This window comes from Sapajus apella, unplaced genomic scaffold, assembly GCF_009761245.1.
Source record: "Sapajus apella isolate SASKATOON/1434 unplaced genomic scaffold, GSC_monkey_1.0 scaffold60, whole genome shotgun sequence".
Lineage (NCBI taxonomy): Eukaryota > Metazoa > Chordata > Mammalia > Primates > Cebidae > Sapajus > Sapajus apella.
The window spans coordinates 2,150,926-2,170,034 of NW_022437000.1; the positions used below are offsets into that span (position 1 = coordinate 2,150,926).

Here is a 19,109-nt window from a genome sequence, read left to right on the forward strand (position 1 = left end):
CTCAGTTGTGTGGGGAAAATAGAGTGTGTGATGTGTACCAGGAACATTTGAGGACCGGAGAAAAATCCTGTGTGATTGCCAATTAGAAAACAAAAGGGAAAAGAGTGTGACTTGTTTTGTAAACCATGTTAATGACTTGAGGCTTTACTCTGAAAGCAACAGGAAACCAAAGGGAGAGCTCAAACAGAGCTTAAATATGATCACAGTATTTAAAAAAGTACTTCTGGATATCAGGTGGAGTATGGATTGCTCCAGGGATTATGCATGTTTGTGAGTTGGTAGGTGAATCTGGATGTTAAGAGATGATCCCTGGTGAGAAGTGAAGCTGCCTTAGCTGGATGGAAGACATTAAAGATGGAGGATCTTGAATGTTTTGGAGAATGTGTTAGAAGTAGTATGGTCAGCAGGCTAACAACCCCCTTCACCCTGCTGCAAGAGACTCCAGCACTCCATTAAACTCCTAGCTCTGGGAGCAGATGAAGATGGTGCATTTCACTGTTACCAAGCAACATTGCTCATGGTAATGATGACTTATGATTAATAAGTTTCAACTACATTGGAAGAAATGATTAATTGAATTATAAGCAGCTGATGGGAACACTATGATTTTGGATTCCATAACTATCATAACTCTACCAACAGTCCTATGTCTTGTAGGTGCCCTGAAAGCTATGCCTACAGAATCATTGGGAAAGATTTTGGCTCCTGTTAGGTGTGCAACTTCTTCGAAAGCCAGAGAAGCCTCAACATCTGTGCAATGTGGATCTCATCTCTGTGCATATGGGCTGTGTTATCCCAAGATAAAATAATCCCCAATTATATGAAATAATCCTCATGAACTGCTGGGAGGACTCCCATGGGTATATCCTGGCGCCCAAAACTGCCCTGCTGGCAAGATGTGGCTCCTGTCCCATACATATCCTTCGAAGGTGGCAAGTATCAGCCTGAGAGCTTAGTTGAAACTTAGAGCTCCCTCCCCAGAGTACAGGCAGTATTTAAGGAAATTCATAATTGCACAATACTGAGGGCAGTGTAGGATGAACCAGGTTTCTGGTTTGAGCCATTGAATGGTGGAGGAGACTATGCTTGTCTTGACCAGTTGTCTCCATTTCTTGAAAAAATGATTTCTTCACAGAGAGCAGCAGAGATGGAGAAACTTGGATATGTTGCTCTCTTTGGAACATACCCCATGGATATGTTTGTTTCCTTTCCTTGACATTCTAGTCCTCATTGTCACTTCTCCTTGTGAATAACTTCTTACCATCCTTCTATTCGTCCATGATTTTTCCAAATTATTCCCTTTAGGAAGCCTCTCTGAAATGACTTCCTACTTCCTCTATACTGCACCACCCACATTGTAGTGTGATGACATTGTGTTAAGAGTGTCCATGTGGCCCTTTTCTTCAAGTTTACAATTCTCATGGATATATTCAACCTCTCTCTCATTATCATATGCTCAAAGCTAGGATAAAGGTTAATACTCATTATTTTTATTTGAATAAATGATCAAGTAAAGGATTCACAGTAAGTTAAGAAGAATGAGAAAGGAAGAACTATTCCAGTTTTGGATACAGAATTCTTCAAGTTGGAGTGAGGATTTGACTTGGACCTTGAACAACTAGTATGTAGATGTGCAGAAATAGGATATGAAGAACATTTTAGGCCTGGGAAGGCTGAGCAAAAGCACGCAGGTGAAAAGGTATTTATTAGATATTGAAGGAATGTATTGATTTTATTTTTTTGCATCAAGAGCTCTTAGCTGCTTCTGTACCCAGCCTTAGGATTTTTTTCACATATTACTTACTCAGTTATCATTCGCAATATATATTATATCATCTTTATTTATTATACTTTGCTCATCTTTAGGTGTCAGGTCTTTAAAAATATATTTAAATTAGTGTTTTTGCTTTCAAAATTAAAAAAATAAGTAGAGAGAAATAGAAACAATAAAATAAAAATCACTAATTAATTGATTATCCTAGAACAATGTCTGATGACACTATGTTGTATTTTTTCCTAGGTTTTATTTCTGAGGAGTAAAATTATTTTCAAAATATACATTCATAAATCTTTTGAGTATTTTGATATTTTGTTTAGAGAAAGGTCACATTGTATGGTATGCTCAGTTGCTTTAGTGTATATGGTGTGCACTTTGTTGCATTTTTTCATGTAAGATTTAAGGGAGTAGAGATATCAGTTTTCTTTGGAGTTAAGTGAGGCAGTGCTATGCAGCAAGATGAATGGGAACCTTGTGTTCGGGTACACTTTTAATTGTGGCTCCATTTCCTGCTTATTGTAGTGACTTGGACAGGTTGTTTGTCCTCTCTGCTTTGGTTTACCTGTGTATTTATTTGGCCTCTCTATCTTGGTTTACTTCTATATACGATAAGGATAATAATCCATTTGGCTTTATGGTAAGAATGAGACATAAAGAAGGAAATGTGTCTGGTACTATGTGCCAGTGGATATTTGATGAATGCCCTAAATCTGTAATGGAAATAAAATATTGTACTGGCCATTTGTATTACAGAACAAAATGTAACATCTGTCTCAGGTACCTGGAAGCACTAGCTGGAGAGAGTTTTGGAAGGAAGTTGGACTCACACAAATCAGCAGTTCTGTACCTCAGGGAGGGAGTTACAGCTGGTTTTTCCAAAGCAGTTAGTCACCCCCATCATCTTGCCAGTGCAGAACAAATCTTACTAATATGAGAGTGTGAAACACATAGACATCATCCCTCTGTTATGGCTTCAGAGGAGAACAAAATTGAGAGTCATTCATTTGGGTAATTTGTTTAGTTTTCCACCAGACACTAAGCCATAAGATCTGTGGCCTTTCCCATGGAGGATATAAAACCTGTATATCCAGCATGTGACCAGAGAGTGAAATATGGTCCCTGACTCCAAACTGAGGGATTGTCTAAAAATTTTAGCAAGTAAGCAAATAAGTAAAACCAAAACCATGTGTAAACTAATCAGCAAATGCATGAGAACTAAGGGCCAACGTTTTTATCCCCCTTCCTACCAATAACACTAAAGATGATTAAACCAATTCTGATGGGTTGGCTAAATTAGCAGTTGTACCGGAAGGTGAATATAACTAATTTCATAATTTTTACAGTTCAGTTTTGATTACACCAAAATTACAACCTGAAAAAGAATCATGAGAATGACTAGCAGAAAGAAAATCAGCATGAAGGGAGATCATTCTTCATTTAATTAACTTGTGAGTCATGTTCAATCATCATAGACTGTGGATGTTCTCAAAACATCTTTATTAAAAGAAAATTTTATGTGACCTATGCATACATGGATTTATTATCAGATAAGTCTCTATTAAAGAAAGTGTGATTTGTCCAGAGTGATAGTTCCTAAGATTTATTTTATTGATATAAGATTATACAAGTAAAATTAAAACACATGTGTGTTTAATTGTTTAGCCTAATAGAAGTTAAATCAGAGATTTCCCTCCTGTGTGCCATATACCCTGGGTTGAGAATAAGAGCTAAACTGCTTATTGCTTTTCTTCTTTCATCTGTGCTCCTGGAATAGCTACCCATGAGTCCAATTTAAGAAACAAGAAGGAATAATGAAGAACCACCTCTTAATTACTCAATCAGTTCACGTTTCTTCAGGGAGTTCTCTAGTTCACTGCTACAATTTGAAGGAGATCATGCCACCTGAGAGTATGAATTCAGTGACTCCCAGGCACTGATGGATTTCTTGTATTGAGGAAGAGGTCAGACCTCACATTCAGAATAACCCCTTCTTAAATGGACAGTACAGTTAGGGTGTGACTGTCTCCAAATTACATCTTAAAATTGCACACCTGTTTCATGAATTTGTAAGTGGATCAGTTAAGTCCTGTGTTTGGCTGAAGGTGATGGACACAAATACTGAGTGTTCGGGTTGTCATTCCATAGATGGACAGTGAGGTGAGTGGCTGAGTACCACAGTGTCCCTGGACCCCATCTCTCTTCCCTTCTGCTCTGCTCTTCCAGTATAACATTTATCATTGTTATGGTTTGGCTGTGTCCCCACCCAAATTTCATCTTGAATTGTAGTTCCCATAATCCCCAGGTGTAATGGGATGGTCCCAGCAGAAGGTAATTGAATCATGGGAGTGGTTTTCTCCATGTTATTCTAGTGATAGTAAGTTCTCATGAGATCTGGTTTTATAAGGAGCTTACCCCTTCACTGGACTCTCATACTTCTCCTTCCTGCCATCATGTGAAGAAGGACATGTTTGCTTCCCCTTCTACCATAATTGTAAGTTTCCTGAGGCCTCCCTAGCCATGTAAAACTGTGAGTCAATTAAACCTTTTTACTTGCAAATTATCAAGTCTTGGGCAGTTTTTACAGCAGCATGAGCATGGACTATCATGTTCATTAACAATCTCCAGTTGTGTCCTTCTTCCAGTGAAGAAGAAATAGGGAGGAATAGGACAAAGGGCAAAGGATACATGCTGGCTGAGTTTGTCCCATTTCTGTTGGAAGACAGTATTTTCCTGGAAATCTCACCCAGGAGATTTTCTCTTATTTCTCATTTATTAGAGCTATGTCTTATGGGAGCTTTTAGTTCAAAAGAAGCCTGGGTAGTCACTTCCCAGATAGGCATATTATCCCTTCCCTGAAAAAAGAGGAATTGTTTATTATTAAGAAGAATGGAGGATATTGGATAGGCATTATGTAGTATCGAATTGAATTAGTATCTATTTATAAGTCAGTTTCCTAATTGAGACCTATTATTGCAGTGGTTTAAGGAAATGTGCCTCAGAGCCAATGGATTGCATGGGAAAGTCTTTATGTAGATCAGTGCTGTCCAAAATAACTTTCAAAGATGAAGGGGGTGTTCTATATCTGCGCTATTCAGCATAGCAGCCACTGGCCACATGCGACTATCTAGCACTTGAAAAGTGACTAGTGAGATTGAGAAACTGATTTTTAAATTTTACTTTAAAAAATTTAAATAGGTACATGTGGCTAGTGACTACTGTGTTATGCTGGACCACACAGGCCCAGTTATACCAGTAAACACAGATGTTGTTCTCAATGAATGGTCCATGTAGGCGATTCTCCAACAGTTCTGCCACCCCTCGGTGTTCTTCTCACAGGCCCAAGTGACAACCCAGTCATGTTGGTGAGACAAAGATAAATGAAATTACTTCTTGTTTTTTAAACTCATATTTCCAGGAAACTTCCACTCAGTAGACCTCCAGTATGGGACACTCTCCTTTGTTATCTCATGAGACAACACAATCTTATTTTTCTCCTTCCTTAGGGAATGTTTTTGTCTGGCTTCTCTAGATTCCTAGGTCTAAATATTGGAATTTTCTAAGACTAATTTCTTCCTGGATAGCTGCTTCAGTTATAAGGCTTTAAGTACCATCTATGTTTGTAAGCTCCAACATATACATGCCTAGAGCCAGCACTAACCTGTTCTCTGGGCACCAACTTGTGCCCAGCTGCTTACTTGACCTCATCATCTCATTGACTTAAGAGTATTTCAAACATAAGAGGTTCAAAACAGAGCTGATTTTCTGCCCTCAACTTCTTTCTCCTCAAGTGTCCATACCCAGTAAATAGCATCATTATTCTCACTATTTCTTCTAGCTAGAAAACGTATCTTTTCTTTCCCTCACCTGCCACATCCAATCCAACATTGCATCCCACATGTACGGGCTCCATCACCAAAATAGTTCTCCATCTAATTCTCTAGGTTTCCACTGCCACCACTGTCCTTTAAGCCTCTATCATGGTTCAATTGGAAAACAGCAAGAACCCTCTAACTTCTCCATACTAATTCCTCCCATCATACCTTAATCTATCCCACCCAGTTGCCAAATGAGTTTGTACAGTGTAAACCATGTCATCACATCACTCGCTTCCTTAATACCCTTCTGTCATTTCTCAATCTCTTAAAATAAATTTAGATTTTTTTTTTTTACCAAGAGTAAACCATTTGCTGTGTCTCATTTCTGAGAAGGGAATATTTCTACACCTTCATTATTCAATGTTTTTAGCTTATTATTCTTCAAACACGTTGGCCTTCTTTTACTGCCTGTAATATGCCAAGTTATTTCTTGTCCCAAGGACTTCTCATTCATTTTTCTAGGCTCTGTTCCTAGAACATTGGCTGTCTGGCTCCTTCTCATCCCTTGGCTGTCACTAAACCCTTCCCTGACTACCCTAGTTAACCGTGTTCTCGCTGTTGAATGTCCTAGCATTTTCTTTTTGTCTTCTATTACTCAAACGTTGCTTAATGCTATTTTCTTCCCTAGTAGACTATAATTACCATGAAGACAGGGCCAATGACTATTTTATTCACTGTTATGTTCTAAGCTGATAATACAATTCCTGATGCATAGAAAATAATTATTGAAGAGATAACTAAATTATTAGAGTTTATAAAAAAGAGGTTATTGGAAGTTGTTTTTTTCTTAAAGTCATATAAACAACAAATTGAAACATTTCAATATTAATGCAATTTGATGATTGCATGAGCTAGATACCAACTTAACTTCGTGGAAGGATATGATAAAAGAACTAATAATAAAAATCATCTATTTTCTCACATATAAATTTTATATTATTTGCAGTGAGGGGCCATAAAATTATTCTCAATAGTATCTTAAATCAAAGACAGAATATCAGATTTTAAAAGGGGGAAAATTGTCACATGCTACCACATGGAAGGATCTTAAAGACATTGTGTCAAATAAAATAATCCAGTCATGAAAAGAAAAACACTATATATTTCACTTATATAGGTACCCAGGTGTTTTCCAAAAGCTGAGAAGAGAAGGTAATGGGAATTATTGTTTAATGGGTACTGAGTTTCAATGTGGGAAGATGAGAATGTTCTAGAAATGAATGGTGGTAATGGTTGCACAACAGTGAGAATATACTTAATGCTACTGAACTGTACTCTTAAAATGGCTAAGATAGTACATTTTATGTTATATCTATTTACCATAATAAAAAAATATTACAGAAATAAAAAGTAGCTATAGGTCTACTTTAATTACCTGTATCTCTTTATGTGGGTTTTAATAGTTTGTGTCTTTCATGGAATTGGTCCAATTGATATACGTTATCAGATTTGTGGGCAAATCATTGTTTATAATATTCTATTATTATCCTTTTAATATCCATGAGGTAAGATATGATCTCGCTTTTATTTTTCATATTAAACATTTGTGTCGTCTCTCTTTTTACCTGTTCAGCTTGGCCATATATTTAACAATTTTATTGATCTTTTCAAATAGCCAACTTTTGTTTTCTTGATTTTCTTTGTTGATTTTCTGTTTCCAAGTGTATTGATTTGTCATGGAATCGATTCTATTTATTTTCTTAGGACCAATTTAGTTCTATATTGCTGTTGTTTAGTGTTTTAAAGTGAAAGATTACATCACTGATTTTATATTTTTCACTGCTTCTGATATTTGCATTCATGCTGTAAATTTCTCTCTAAGCGTTACTCTTGCTGTATCCTACAAATTTTCGTAAGATGTATTTTCATTTTCCATAATGCACTAATTACATTTGGAAAAAAACAAGATAATCTTTTTCTATGCAATACAGGTTAAATTATTTCAATATGTCAAATTGTTGACAATTCTTACCAACCTAGGGTCAGTAAGAAATGTGAGCCTTTGAGAAGTTCATAGCCCAATTGAACTGGTACTAGAAGCTCTCTTTCTCTTTCTTTTTGGTTTCTTGTACAACAGATTCTCTGCCTCCAAAGACGGACAGCTTTTTACTTAACTGTTTAAGGAGATCTGGACTTTAAGTGGACTTTGGTTTTGATGGACAAATCAAGATGTACTCAATTTGATAATTCATCGAGTAGATAGCTCTTCAGGGGTGCCAATTTTCTAACTTGGCTCTACTCTACAGTTTGATTTGTGGGTAAAAATGAGAAAGATGTTTTGACAAAGACAATCTCAATCTCCTCCAAGTTTTTGAAGACCCACTGTGTCTCAGGCATTGCATTTGACACTCTGAAGACTGTAGTGCTGACAGAAATAATTCCTATTCAGGAAATTCACATTAGAGTAGTGGATTCATAATAACAGATAACTACATACCATGAGATGGAAGTCAGTAAAGTTCCACGGGAGGTAAAAAATAAGATAGTATAGAAATTCAGAAGAGAGACAATGAGTTCCTCTTAGGGATATTAGGAAAGTCTTCACACAGGGGTAGTTACTTCTGCTGAGCTTTGAAAATCACTCAGAACCTGAATATGTATAGTAAGGGAAAGACATTTCTACCTCTGAAAAAACATGGTGTTAGAAAAGCATGACAGATGTGCAGGGAACAATGAATGGGCCAGTTTGGTTAAAGGAAGAAGAGAAGGAATACGATTGGAGATGTAGCTTGGGACTCTGTTTTTCATGAAGCTAAAACATAACAAAGGTGAGCATTTGTTATGCCATGAGCATAGGGAATTGTACAGGGACTAGACATCAAAGCTATGAGCTCTGTACAATTCCCTCATGCTCTATGCCATGAGCATTGGCTCTATGCCAATTCTTCTATGCCATGAGCATTAGGGAATTGTACAGGACTAGACATCAAAGCTATGATGAACATCGAGTTGTGCTGTAGGAATCTATGAGCAAGAGTATTGGAGAGACATGATAGGAAGTTTTCTCCAAAGTTATGATGATGATATAAGTGGGAATGTTGGAGGTGGTTTCAACAAGACTTGACAACGCATTGGATGAGGGCGGTAAGGGAAATTCAAATGTGACTGAAAACATCTTGAACTGGTTGATTGAAAGGATAGCTGTTCATTAAAAGAATGAGAAAGACAAAAAATCAGCTTTTGGAAAGAAAAATCATATATGTAGCTCTGGAGGTATTAACTGAGGATATTAATAGAACACAAAGTGTGGAATCATGAGAGGGGAAAGTGGGAGAGAATCAGGGCTGGAGATACAGCCCTGTGGTCTTGGCAGTTATCAGAAAGCCCACAATTTAATGGATAAATGGATAATGGAGAAATTATGGAGAGATTTAAAAAGATGATTAAAGATAAACATTGGGTGAATACCTACATTTGCTGGTTCAGTTAAAAAAAAAAGTATAAGAATAAAGAGAGACAAAAAAAGGAGTGTTGACTGGGGCAGCAAGAATCTTGTGTCATGCCAATAGAGAAGAGACTTGCAAGGAGAAAGCGGCTGTGAATCTCAAATATACACATTCAAATGATGTAGTGGTTGAAAGAGACAGGAATTAAGAAAAGTCTGCTGTGACTCACTTTCTGAAGTGAAATATAGAGGCAAAGCAACACATTGGGAAGAGTGTAGATATTGGAATCAGAGGAACTGGAGTCAGTTCCGATCCTGTGTGGTTGAACTATGTGATTGAGAGGAAATTATGGCACTGAATCTCTCTGAAGCTCAGTTGGCTGACTGTAAAATGGAGTTAATACCAGACTTGGGCTGTGTTGAGAATAAATTTAAAACATCACCACGTTACCTCCATTTATACCTTTATTTCATCTTCTACAAAGCTGAGCCACCTGCATAGTAGGCTTTCACTTTGCAGTCTTCCTTTAGCTTCTCAGGCTGAGCGAATTATCAGTCACATATTTACATAAATGCTACTTTTAAACTTTCAGGGTTTCAGTTTTGAGGTTTTTTTGTTTGTTGCTTGTTTTTACTTTTCACTTAAGCTCAGTGAAAAAGACCACAATTACCTCATTTATTTATTTACTCATTTATTTATTCACTTTTTTCCATTTTTGCTAACCTGTGTGTTGAACAGTCATCAACCTTAGAAAGTGCCAGAGCACATGCTGATTGAGTGCATGTTAGAGGTATTGGCAGCGACATTTTTCTTCACAATTAGTAGTGTCCCATTGGCGTCTGATGTTTTTCCCAACATATTCTTTAAAAGAAGGTTAGACATTCCTGGTACCCTGCCTTTCTTTCAGGACCCCAATTTTCTCCAGTGGAACAACATATGCTGGATTTAAAAACTGCTCTCCCAGACCTCCTCTGGCTGTTGGGAGGCACTTGTTGCATAGCCTGCAAGGCAGCGACATGGTATCACCAAGGGAAAATCTCTTTCATTTATTTAAAAAAAAATAGTTTTCCAAGAAACCCTTTCCAGGAGACTTCTACTTACCTCCTTACCTCTCAGTGATCAAAAACTTTCTTTTCACCACAGTCACTTACTACCTCCTACCAACCCTCATTCTCCCAAGTGTCCTTCACTCCATTCACACTTCTGCATTTTTCATCACCATATTTCTCATGCCATAACTTGGACTTCTCCACTAGCCTGCTCACCTTCATGCTCCCAATTCTCACATCCATCGATTACATTCATCCATGAAATAGATGGGTGTACGGAAATCCCTCTAGAGGGATTTCTGTAGAAATTCAAGAAAATCCTATTACTCCTTAAAAAAATTATTATAATAATTAATTGCAAACCATTAAGCATTGGTAACTCATCCTCCTTGTGCAGAGCTGAATGCAGGGAAAGCAGCTGGAGCAAGGTTCACTCTTGAGGGTCCTGCCAGAGTGAATGGTCAACAGAGAATGATGTCAACAGCTTCAGAGAGGCTAATCAGTGTGACTGATGAATGTATCTGTCCCTGAGAGAAGAGCAGGAACCACTTTGTCCATCATGCTTGATTTTGTATCCCTTAGTGCCCAGCAAAATGCTCTGTTTATAATAGATACTCAGTAGCTCTTTGCTAGGCAAATAGTTGATTCAGAGAGACCCTGCTGTAAGACAATGCACATATCAGGAAAAGGAAGAAAGGGTTGAGTGGAAACTTAAATGGAAGAAATTGAAATGGAATATCATGCAATCTAATGGTGTGTTGGTGGCAAGCAACTAAACAAATATTCATCCTGGTATATATATAGCTGTCACAAATACAATGTTTCATGTATACCAAAAGATAAACATCTTAAAAACCAGGAACCAATGTCAGGAACCAAACTAAAAAAAGGAGCCAAATGTGAATCCAAGCTGATGTTAACTTTATGCAATAATAGACACTATGACTTCCACTTTTATCTCTTATTATTAGTAAGGAGATATTTACACTGATAAAGTAATACAGTGCTAAATGCCATTCGTATGAAAGTTAACCTTCTGTTTTATTAGTAAGCAATAGGAGAATAATCAATAAATACTGCCAGCAGTGGTAATGTGACTAGCCTTATAAATTGGTCTGGACGGCACGGTGTGTGCAATGAAGAATAGCACTAAGACTCCATACTGATAAAAATGCAAATGAAGAAGTATTTTCTATCAAGAAAGGGTGGTATAATTCTATTTTGAATTATTGCAAGATTTCTTTCTCAAGTCTATCTACTATGCTACATTCAAATTTATTATGTTAAGCTAGAACTCTGTTGTAAGACCTTTTAAACAATTGCATGCCAAATTGATTATGCATAAAGAAAAAATGTGTTGGGTGGGAAATAAGATCCTATGGTTTATACATCTCTTTCTTAAAACCCTCTGCTTCAGCTGGTTATTTACTCATCCTCTTCTCTCACTCCCTCCCTGTGGTTGCTTCACAGGCCACGGCACATGTTCCTGTGGTCGCTGCGTTTGTGAGAGAGGATGGTTTGGGAGGCTCTGCCAGCATCCGCGGAAGTGTAACATGACGGAAGAACAAAGCAAGAATCTGTGTGAATCAGCAGATGGCATATTGTGCTCGGGGAAGGGTGAGTGTCTCTGCTGGAGCCTGGACTCGATTCCTGTTCTGACACATGATTGGTAGAACAGCATGTAGCAACTGTCTTTCCCAGACTGAACTTTGCATGAAAGCAAACCACTATGTCCTCTGCTGTACCCAACTTGCAGCTTGAAGATTAACCAATTGGAGTTTTAAATCTAAGAAATGAAATGCATGCAAGAAGATTCATGCAAAAATATCCTTGTAAGTGAAGTTATTGCTGAATTATGTAGAATTAATACTTATATAAAGAAATTAGGACAACAAAATATACTGGGTACTAAACGGACCCACAAAAGGGGAAAAAAGGCCAAAGAATGATTGTCGAGCTTACCTCTAAAACAACACAGCTCAGAACTGTGGAAAAGTAATCACAAGCATCTGAGCTACCAAAACATATGACCTTGGGAACTTCTGGGGCAAAATTATTTAGCTGTGTATGGAGCAGGGAGGGATTGAAGGTGTGAGAAGACATAAAAGGAGACGAAATATTTAGTTTAATTGAGCTTAATGTTTTGAAAAGGAAAGAAAAGCTATGGGGGTGGGTAGTATCTCACAAATCTGATGTAATTTTCTTTGACCTAAAAATCACCAATTGTTCCAAGTAAACATGTTCAGCCTGATATAAGCAAATAGGTAATTGTTCAGCTGGGCACAGTGGCTCATGCCTGTAATTCTAGCACTTTGGGAGGCCAAGACGGTCGGTTCACTTGAGGTCAGGAGTTCTAGACCAGCCTCGCCAACATGATGAAAAACACAAAAATCTACTCTACTAAAAAAAATATAGAAACTAGCCAGGTATTGTGGCTCACATCTGTAATTACAGTTACTTGGGAGGCTGAGGCAGGGGAAGAGCTTGAACCTAGGAGGAGGAGGTTGCAATAAGCCGAGATCACACCAATGCACTACAGCCTGGGTGAGAGAGCAAGACTCCATCTCCAAAAAAAAAAGTAATGAAAAAAAAAAAAAAAAAGCCTGCCAAGTGGTTATAACCTACAAGTTGGTTGAATAGAAGCCACCAACCCAATAAAACATTTGCCACAGAAACACATTCAAGGAAAAAGAAAGCCTTCCCCATCTCCCGTCCTACACACACATACCCCCCCACCACAACACACAGAGAAATTGGAACAGGTTTTCCCTAAGTAAAGAATACTAACAGATTAAATTTTGAAAACCTTAATTTTGATGTTTCTGTAAACTGTTCCTGAAGGGACTTTAAAATCCTGCCATTGTAATGCATATGGCATCATCTAGAAAGCTGCTGTGTTCTTTTTTGCTAGTGACTAGGAAGACACAGCCTGAAAGATTCTCACCTCATGTCTGGGTAGCAGCCCTTCAAAGAAGCAGAAGTTATGGGGCTTCCCAGCTCTCCTCTTCAGCTCAGTATCCTCCTTATACAACAGACACAACTTTCTTTTTCAGACAAGGCACAGCCCTGGCTGAAGCCTCATTTACCCTCAAACACCTGCTCTGGTCAAGATGACCATACAAACAACTTTCTGAAGAAGACAGTGCATCATAAGTGTGCTAGAGACTGAATCCTATCGTCAAAGAACCACACCAGTGAGGCTACCACACACACAGGAAGGAAGGATGTCCCTGAAGCAAGATGTGCCATGTGTCCTCTACACAGTAGCTTTTGTTTTGCCTCATCTGCAAGACTAATGCTATGAAAGAGACTTTTTGGCAGAACTTCAGACATAAAAGAGGATAGATGCTTTGACTATTGGTGGTGCCCAGAAGGGGGATGAAAATGTGTGCAAATGTGTTGACATCGATAGATAACAGTATCCTTGGTTTCCAGGAGTTCTGTGTTCAAAACTTGTGTTTACAGTGCTCAGGCAAGGAGGCCATGTCTTCAACCTAATGCCATTACAGCAGGCAGGTGGAAAATGAGCTTAAAGCAATTGCTTTGTGACTTGTTTGTTCTCTCATTAATTTAATCTAATTTCAAGCCCCAAACAAATATTCTACCAGTTCTGTTCTCAAAGGGCCTCAGTTTCTAGAAACACCTACCTTGAATTCAAGCTGTGTTGAGAGGACCAAAAAGAAAGCTTAAAAGGAAGAGAACAAGGGAAAGAACTGTGGAGAAAGAGATTAATGAAGAAAAGCAGGAAAGGAGGCAGGGATGGAATTAAATTGCAAGAGAGAAGTAAGAGGGAAGAAAAGATATGTTATCAGATCACAGGAGAATGATCTGTATATAAAAAGATACTGAGAGTGAATAGTTTTTAAATTAGATTTTTTTCTCTGAGCATTGCTTCAGACGTAGAAAACTTAAGTTTAGATAGCTTTTTACTTGGTTTTCTGGAGTGGCATTGTCACTGGGATAAGAATAGAAGCTTTTCACAGAGGCTCTACTGAATGAGGATACCCATGCATATTAAAACACTAGTGTGCTTATTTATATTTGTTTATTTTAAAAGTCAGCTATTGTTTGTGTTTATGTGCTTACTACACTTGCTGTTGAATCATTAACCATGCCCATAAGCAGGGCTTCCCTAAGACCTGTCCAACTACAAGTTAAGGAAGAACACACAAAGCCATGCTCTCCAGGTAACGAATAGCAGTCTTCCATTTCCTAAACTGAATGTCATGCAACAAAAGCTGTTTCTTTTCAAGAAATAAACATTCTTATTAAAGTCATTACAGCCCTAGGAAAGATTCTCATCTTTTGGCATCATAAATGTAGAAACTACAAAGAAAAAAATAGGTTGACTAAATACTGACACAGAGGCATTTCCTCAAAACAAAACAAAACAAAGCCAGAGTCTCCCTAGCTAACGCCTTTGCAAATTGTTTGCTTTGGGTGGTGGCAGTATATTCAGAGATCAATGAAGAGCTGAAAGCGTATTTGTCTAAACTATTTGTGTATCTTTCAGTGGGTAGAGAGTCTTGGAGTCTTTAAGCTCAAAAGAGAATAGGAAAGCTGCCCCAAGGGTGCACATGCTGACATTCATGTTAGTGGACGGGCATTCGTACTCTTGGCAGCAGCTGATTGCGGTCTCCCTTCTTTTCTCCTATTATGGAGACATCAGTGCTGGATTAGGGATGAAGAAAGGGGACAAAACCAGGATCATGGAACTGTGATCTCTGGTAGGCACAGAGGATAATGGGGATGCCACAGTTACTCTGGGTTCCAGTGGGGAGCACTGCCCCACATTCCACCCTAGGAACCACAGGAAGAGTAATACATGAAATAGACTAAGGGACTTTAATATAGTGATGGAAAAGAGAAATCTGTTTTCAGTTGTTTGTCTGGGGTCATGTATCCTTGTTCAATCTCATGGACTTGTCCAAATTTCCTATCATTTTCCTCAAATTTGACAATGAAAGTCCCTCACCCTGATGGTCACAGAAGATATTCAGAGTGCTCCTTTATTTGATTATGGGACAGACCTGAGCAGTGGGCATGAGGTCACCATGGCACACCGCTTCGTGGCCCGTACCCACTAAAAGGCTGAAACATGCGTTTCCCATGAGCTATGAATAAAGCTGTCACCTCAGGAGATGATAAAGAAATAGCGTTTTATTTCTTTACAAATTTATAGCCAAGTCAATAAATCACTCCATAGAAAAATTTAAAACAAGATACATTGTTGTGACCTTCGTAACAGATGGAGTAGTTAGTACAATAGTGAAAACTGCCTGCTGGGATGTCAGGTTGCAGCTTTTCATCAGGTTTGAATGAAAAATAAAGTCCAATGTTAGTAATGGAATGGGCAACTGACAAAGGTGCCTTGCCCTTAGACTGAAATCTTTTTTGTGAATAACCAAGAGAGATGAGGTTAGTGCCATGCTGGGTCTCCCCTAAGCTTAGCTAACTTTGCAAAGTACATGATATAGTTCACTTTGGGATGTTTTATTCTTTTGGGGGTTTATTTATTTGGATCCAAGACTATACAATTATGTCTTTGCCTCTATTACTTCAAACTAGATCCAGATAATCACAGCCAATCTTCTTATAGATGCTGTTGTGTGACAATGGCTATAAACCACATGTCATTAAATGTCCCCTTAAACTCTCACAGTGAAACTTCTTGGGTCCCACGTTATCCAAATAAGTCCAGCCCACACACACATTCATCCACCCATGCCCCTGTTCCACATCCTCAGAAAAGACAAAGAGTAAAAGATGCTCCACAAAATCAGCCTCAGCCTGGTGTTCAGGTTGCCTCCCTCAGTATGCCTGTGCAGTCAGACCTGCAGGAACACACAGCTCATTTTTTAAACTACTGTATATGAGAGTTTTTGCTGGTAGATACATCACAGATAGTTCACTAAAAAGAAGTGTGGATTGAATCAGAGTGAAGTCTTCAGTTAACTGGTGTTTATTGCCTGTGAGGTCCAGGGCAATAGCTTTATTCTCATTGACTTCCATTCTCATCTTTGAAGGTAACGTTTCATTTCTTTCCCCTTCTTATGTCCTAAAATGCTCTGAATCTTCATGAGGAAATGTGGCTGATTCCGCAGGGATGGAAGCCAGCAAAAATGCACAGAAAGGATACGGGAACATTCTTAAGGGTCCTAATATTAAGAAAGAAAATGAATGGACTAGTGGTGTTATGGTGATGAACTTTCTGCTGTAGTACTCCTGCCAAGATCAGCCAGCTGTTCTCTGGCTGGGCTGGGTCTCGGGGCTGTGAATGGGTCTTGGCCAGCTGAGCTGAACCATTTCTCACCACTTGGTAATCATGCAGCCTACATGGAATCCACTCCCTGTTTGTTTCCATTTAAGAGAGGGACAGTTTGACCCCTGTTAAGGAAGAAAACAGACAGCTAGAGCATTCTACAAGAAAAGTGCTATAATAGGTCCTAATAACTATTCACAGTGTGTTATTACTACATGCTATCTAGCCCTAGTTTCACAAACAGTAGAAGAATTTCCTACCTCTAAGATGCACTGAGCATTGACAAACAGGAAAGAATAACACAGCCGGGAAAATGCTGACCTAGAAAAGCTATTGTTTCATGACACATACAAAATCAATCCTCATTTTTTATTCTAAGTATTTCAGTGACTAGTAGACTTTTGGAACTGGAATTTACTTATCGGATGCTCGATCCGTATATGCCATATTAACTTTAGCTGAGCTTACCAGTTTTCTGAAAATGCTTTACCATGGCATGAAGCTAAGCATTCTAGAAGCAAGAGCAGTGATTAGAATAGTTCCAGGGCCAGAGGATAAGTCTGAGATGAAAGATAAGATCTTTTCGTGAATTGTGACATACATAAAATGATACGCTGGGTGTATATATGAATATTATAGAAATATAAAATCAGACACTACTTTAGAAACAACTAAAAACAGTCAAATTCTTCAAAGAATTAATCTTCCTCTACTCATGGAAATAAAGCGCTAAGTATGGTGCCTTCTGAGGAAACTTCTCTGATAGTTAAATACTTCATGTGTTCTTTGTGGGCAGGTATCTATCACTATACATTTGTAAAACAAGCAGTAGTGTTGAACATTTTTATGCCTAGAAAGGTGAAAGAAAGTCTTTAAAATTAGAATTAAAATGTTTCTAAAATCAGGAAACTCTGCATCTGGATGAGACCGCAAGAGGACCAGCATTTCTTGCAGACTGACTTGAAAGAAGCGGCATCCCGGGTCCTGAGACACCACTGGGCTGTCAGTCACTCAAAACTCAGAAGATGTGTCTATTTTGCTCAAGAGCATGCAAATCAACCTGGACTCTCAGGAAAACAAGTCAAGACTAAATGGAATTATGCCATAGCTAAGCAAGAAGTTAAAAATAAATGAAAACACAACTGTCACAATAGACCTAATTTTGACTGCTCTCTTACCTTGAGAAATGCGTCAAGAAATGGCAAACATTTAATTTGGCCTTTGGGGATTTTTGCAGCTAAATTGCATATACCAGTTTCCCTGATATGAAATATCACATAGTACTTCATGCTTGGGACACATAAACCTGAATCCTTTCATGATGATATCTGTGATGACCACAATTCCTTTTCCCTAATCACTTTAATCACCCTGGCTGTTAACTCACTTTTAATCACTGTGTTTTAAAAGAAGCACTAATGATTGATTCTTGCCCCTTTTCAATATATTTTGAACTTACAATTCTACAGTTTTGTTAAATATGCCAAAATATGTTTTTCAACTGCATATTCTTTCAAGGTGGATTTTGACTTAAAAAATTAGTGATAGCCATCTTTTAGTAAAGGGAAGTCATGTTTGGAAAGAACAACCAACTCAAGGAAATAGGAGGAAAAGGAAGTTCTTTTTATTTGTTTCTTTTTCATTTTAAAGTCCTTCCTGCTGTCATTGAGACAGTTTTTCCATGTAAGGGTTTTTAGCCTGTCATGGAAAGCTGTTTATACTGAGAGAACTTATTTCCGTCTGGGATACCCTTTACTTAATTTGTTTTCTTTGATTTAAAATATACCACTAATACAATTTTTACTCAGTAAATTAGGGTATTTTAAATAACCAAAGAGGCAGTTTTTTAATTAGGTAGGAGGAGAAATGGGTGAAGTGGAGGGGAAAAGAGTTGAATCCAGAGTCTCATAAAGGATGTACTTTGGGAGTATTTGAGCTACCCTAGATTATGACAGAGAATCCTGAAGATGAGGTCTCATAAGGCAGATATACTGAGTGATTGTGTGCATTTTTAGCACTTTAATTAGCCACCCAATATGCAGGTGTGCTACTCCAAGGAAATCATGTAAACAAAATCCAAAATTATAAGCACAATAATTTAGTAATTATTTTAATTAGAAATGCATCCTAATTTAATACAATTCCCTATTTCATTCCTTTAAAGAACAGGCACTTTAAAAACTTGATTCAATTTGCGGGGAGGAAATCTATTTTTGAATACCTTTTTGGAAGACCATCTATAAGAATCAGCCCCATTCCGTTCTCATTGACATTTCAACCAGACTGGGGCATGGGACATTTGCTCAAGGCTAATTGCAACTGTCTAGATCTATAATGAAGGCTTTCCTGGATGACCTTTATGAATTACAGTAAGTAAAGCTCCCCTCTGAGAAAGCAACCATTCAATACACTTTTACCTTTGGATGATAGGTTATTAGAAGCCTGTTGTCAGTGTGTCAACGATATTGTATTCAAGATGGAAACCTTTAGTTATTTTGTGATGGCAAGTAATAGCCTTTGTAATTTCAGGTTCTTGTCATTGTGGAAAGTGCATTTGTTCTGCTGAAGAATGGTATATTTCTGGGGAATTCTGTGACTGTGATGACAGAGACTGCGACAAACATGATGGTCTCATTTGTACAGGTGCAGTATTAACCTTTTCTAATTGCTCTATGCCACAGTTTGTTATAGAGCCAAGGGACACTCATCATGCAATGCTTTAGGTAGCCGGACCAAGAGGGTCAACTGTGAATATGAAGT

The 19,109-nt window shown here is 38.0% G+C and overlaps 1 protein-coding gene across 3 annotated transcripts in view; it reads left to right on the top strand.

Annotated features, from left to right (window-relative positions):
* The window catches only part of ITGBL1 (integrin subunit beta like 1), a 256,601-nt gene that overhangs the window by 235,172 nt on the left and 2,320 nt on the right, over positions 1-19,109 (top strand). For all 3 annotated transcript variants that reach the window (XM_032246380.1, XM_032246379.1, XM_032246381.1), the window contains 2 exons: positions 11,558-11,704; positions 18,879-18,992. In XM_032246380.1, the coding sequence (XP_032102271.1) occupies positions 11,558-11,704; positions 18,879-18,992 (261 nt within the window). The remainder of the gene's footprint in view (positions 1-11,557; positions 11,705-18,878; positions 18,993-19,109) is intronic.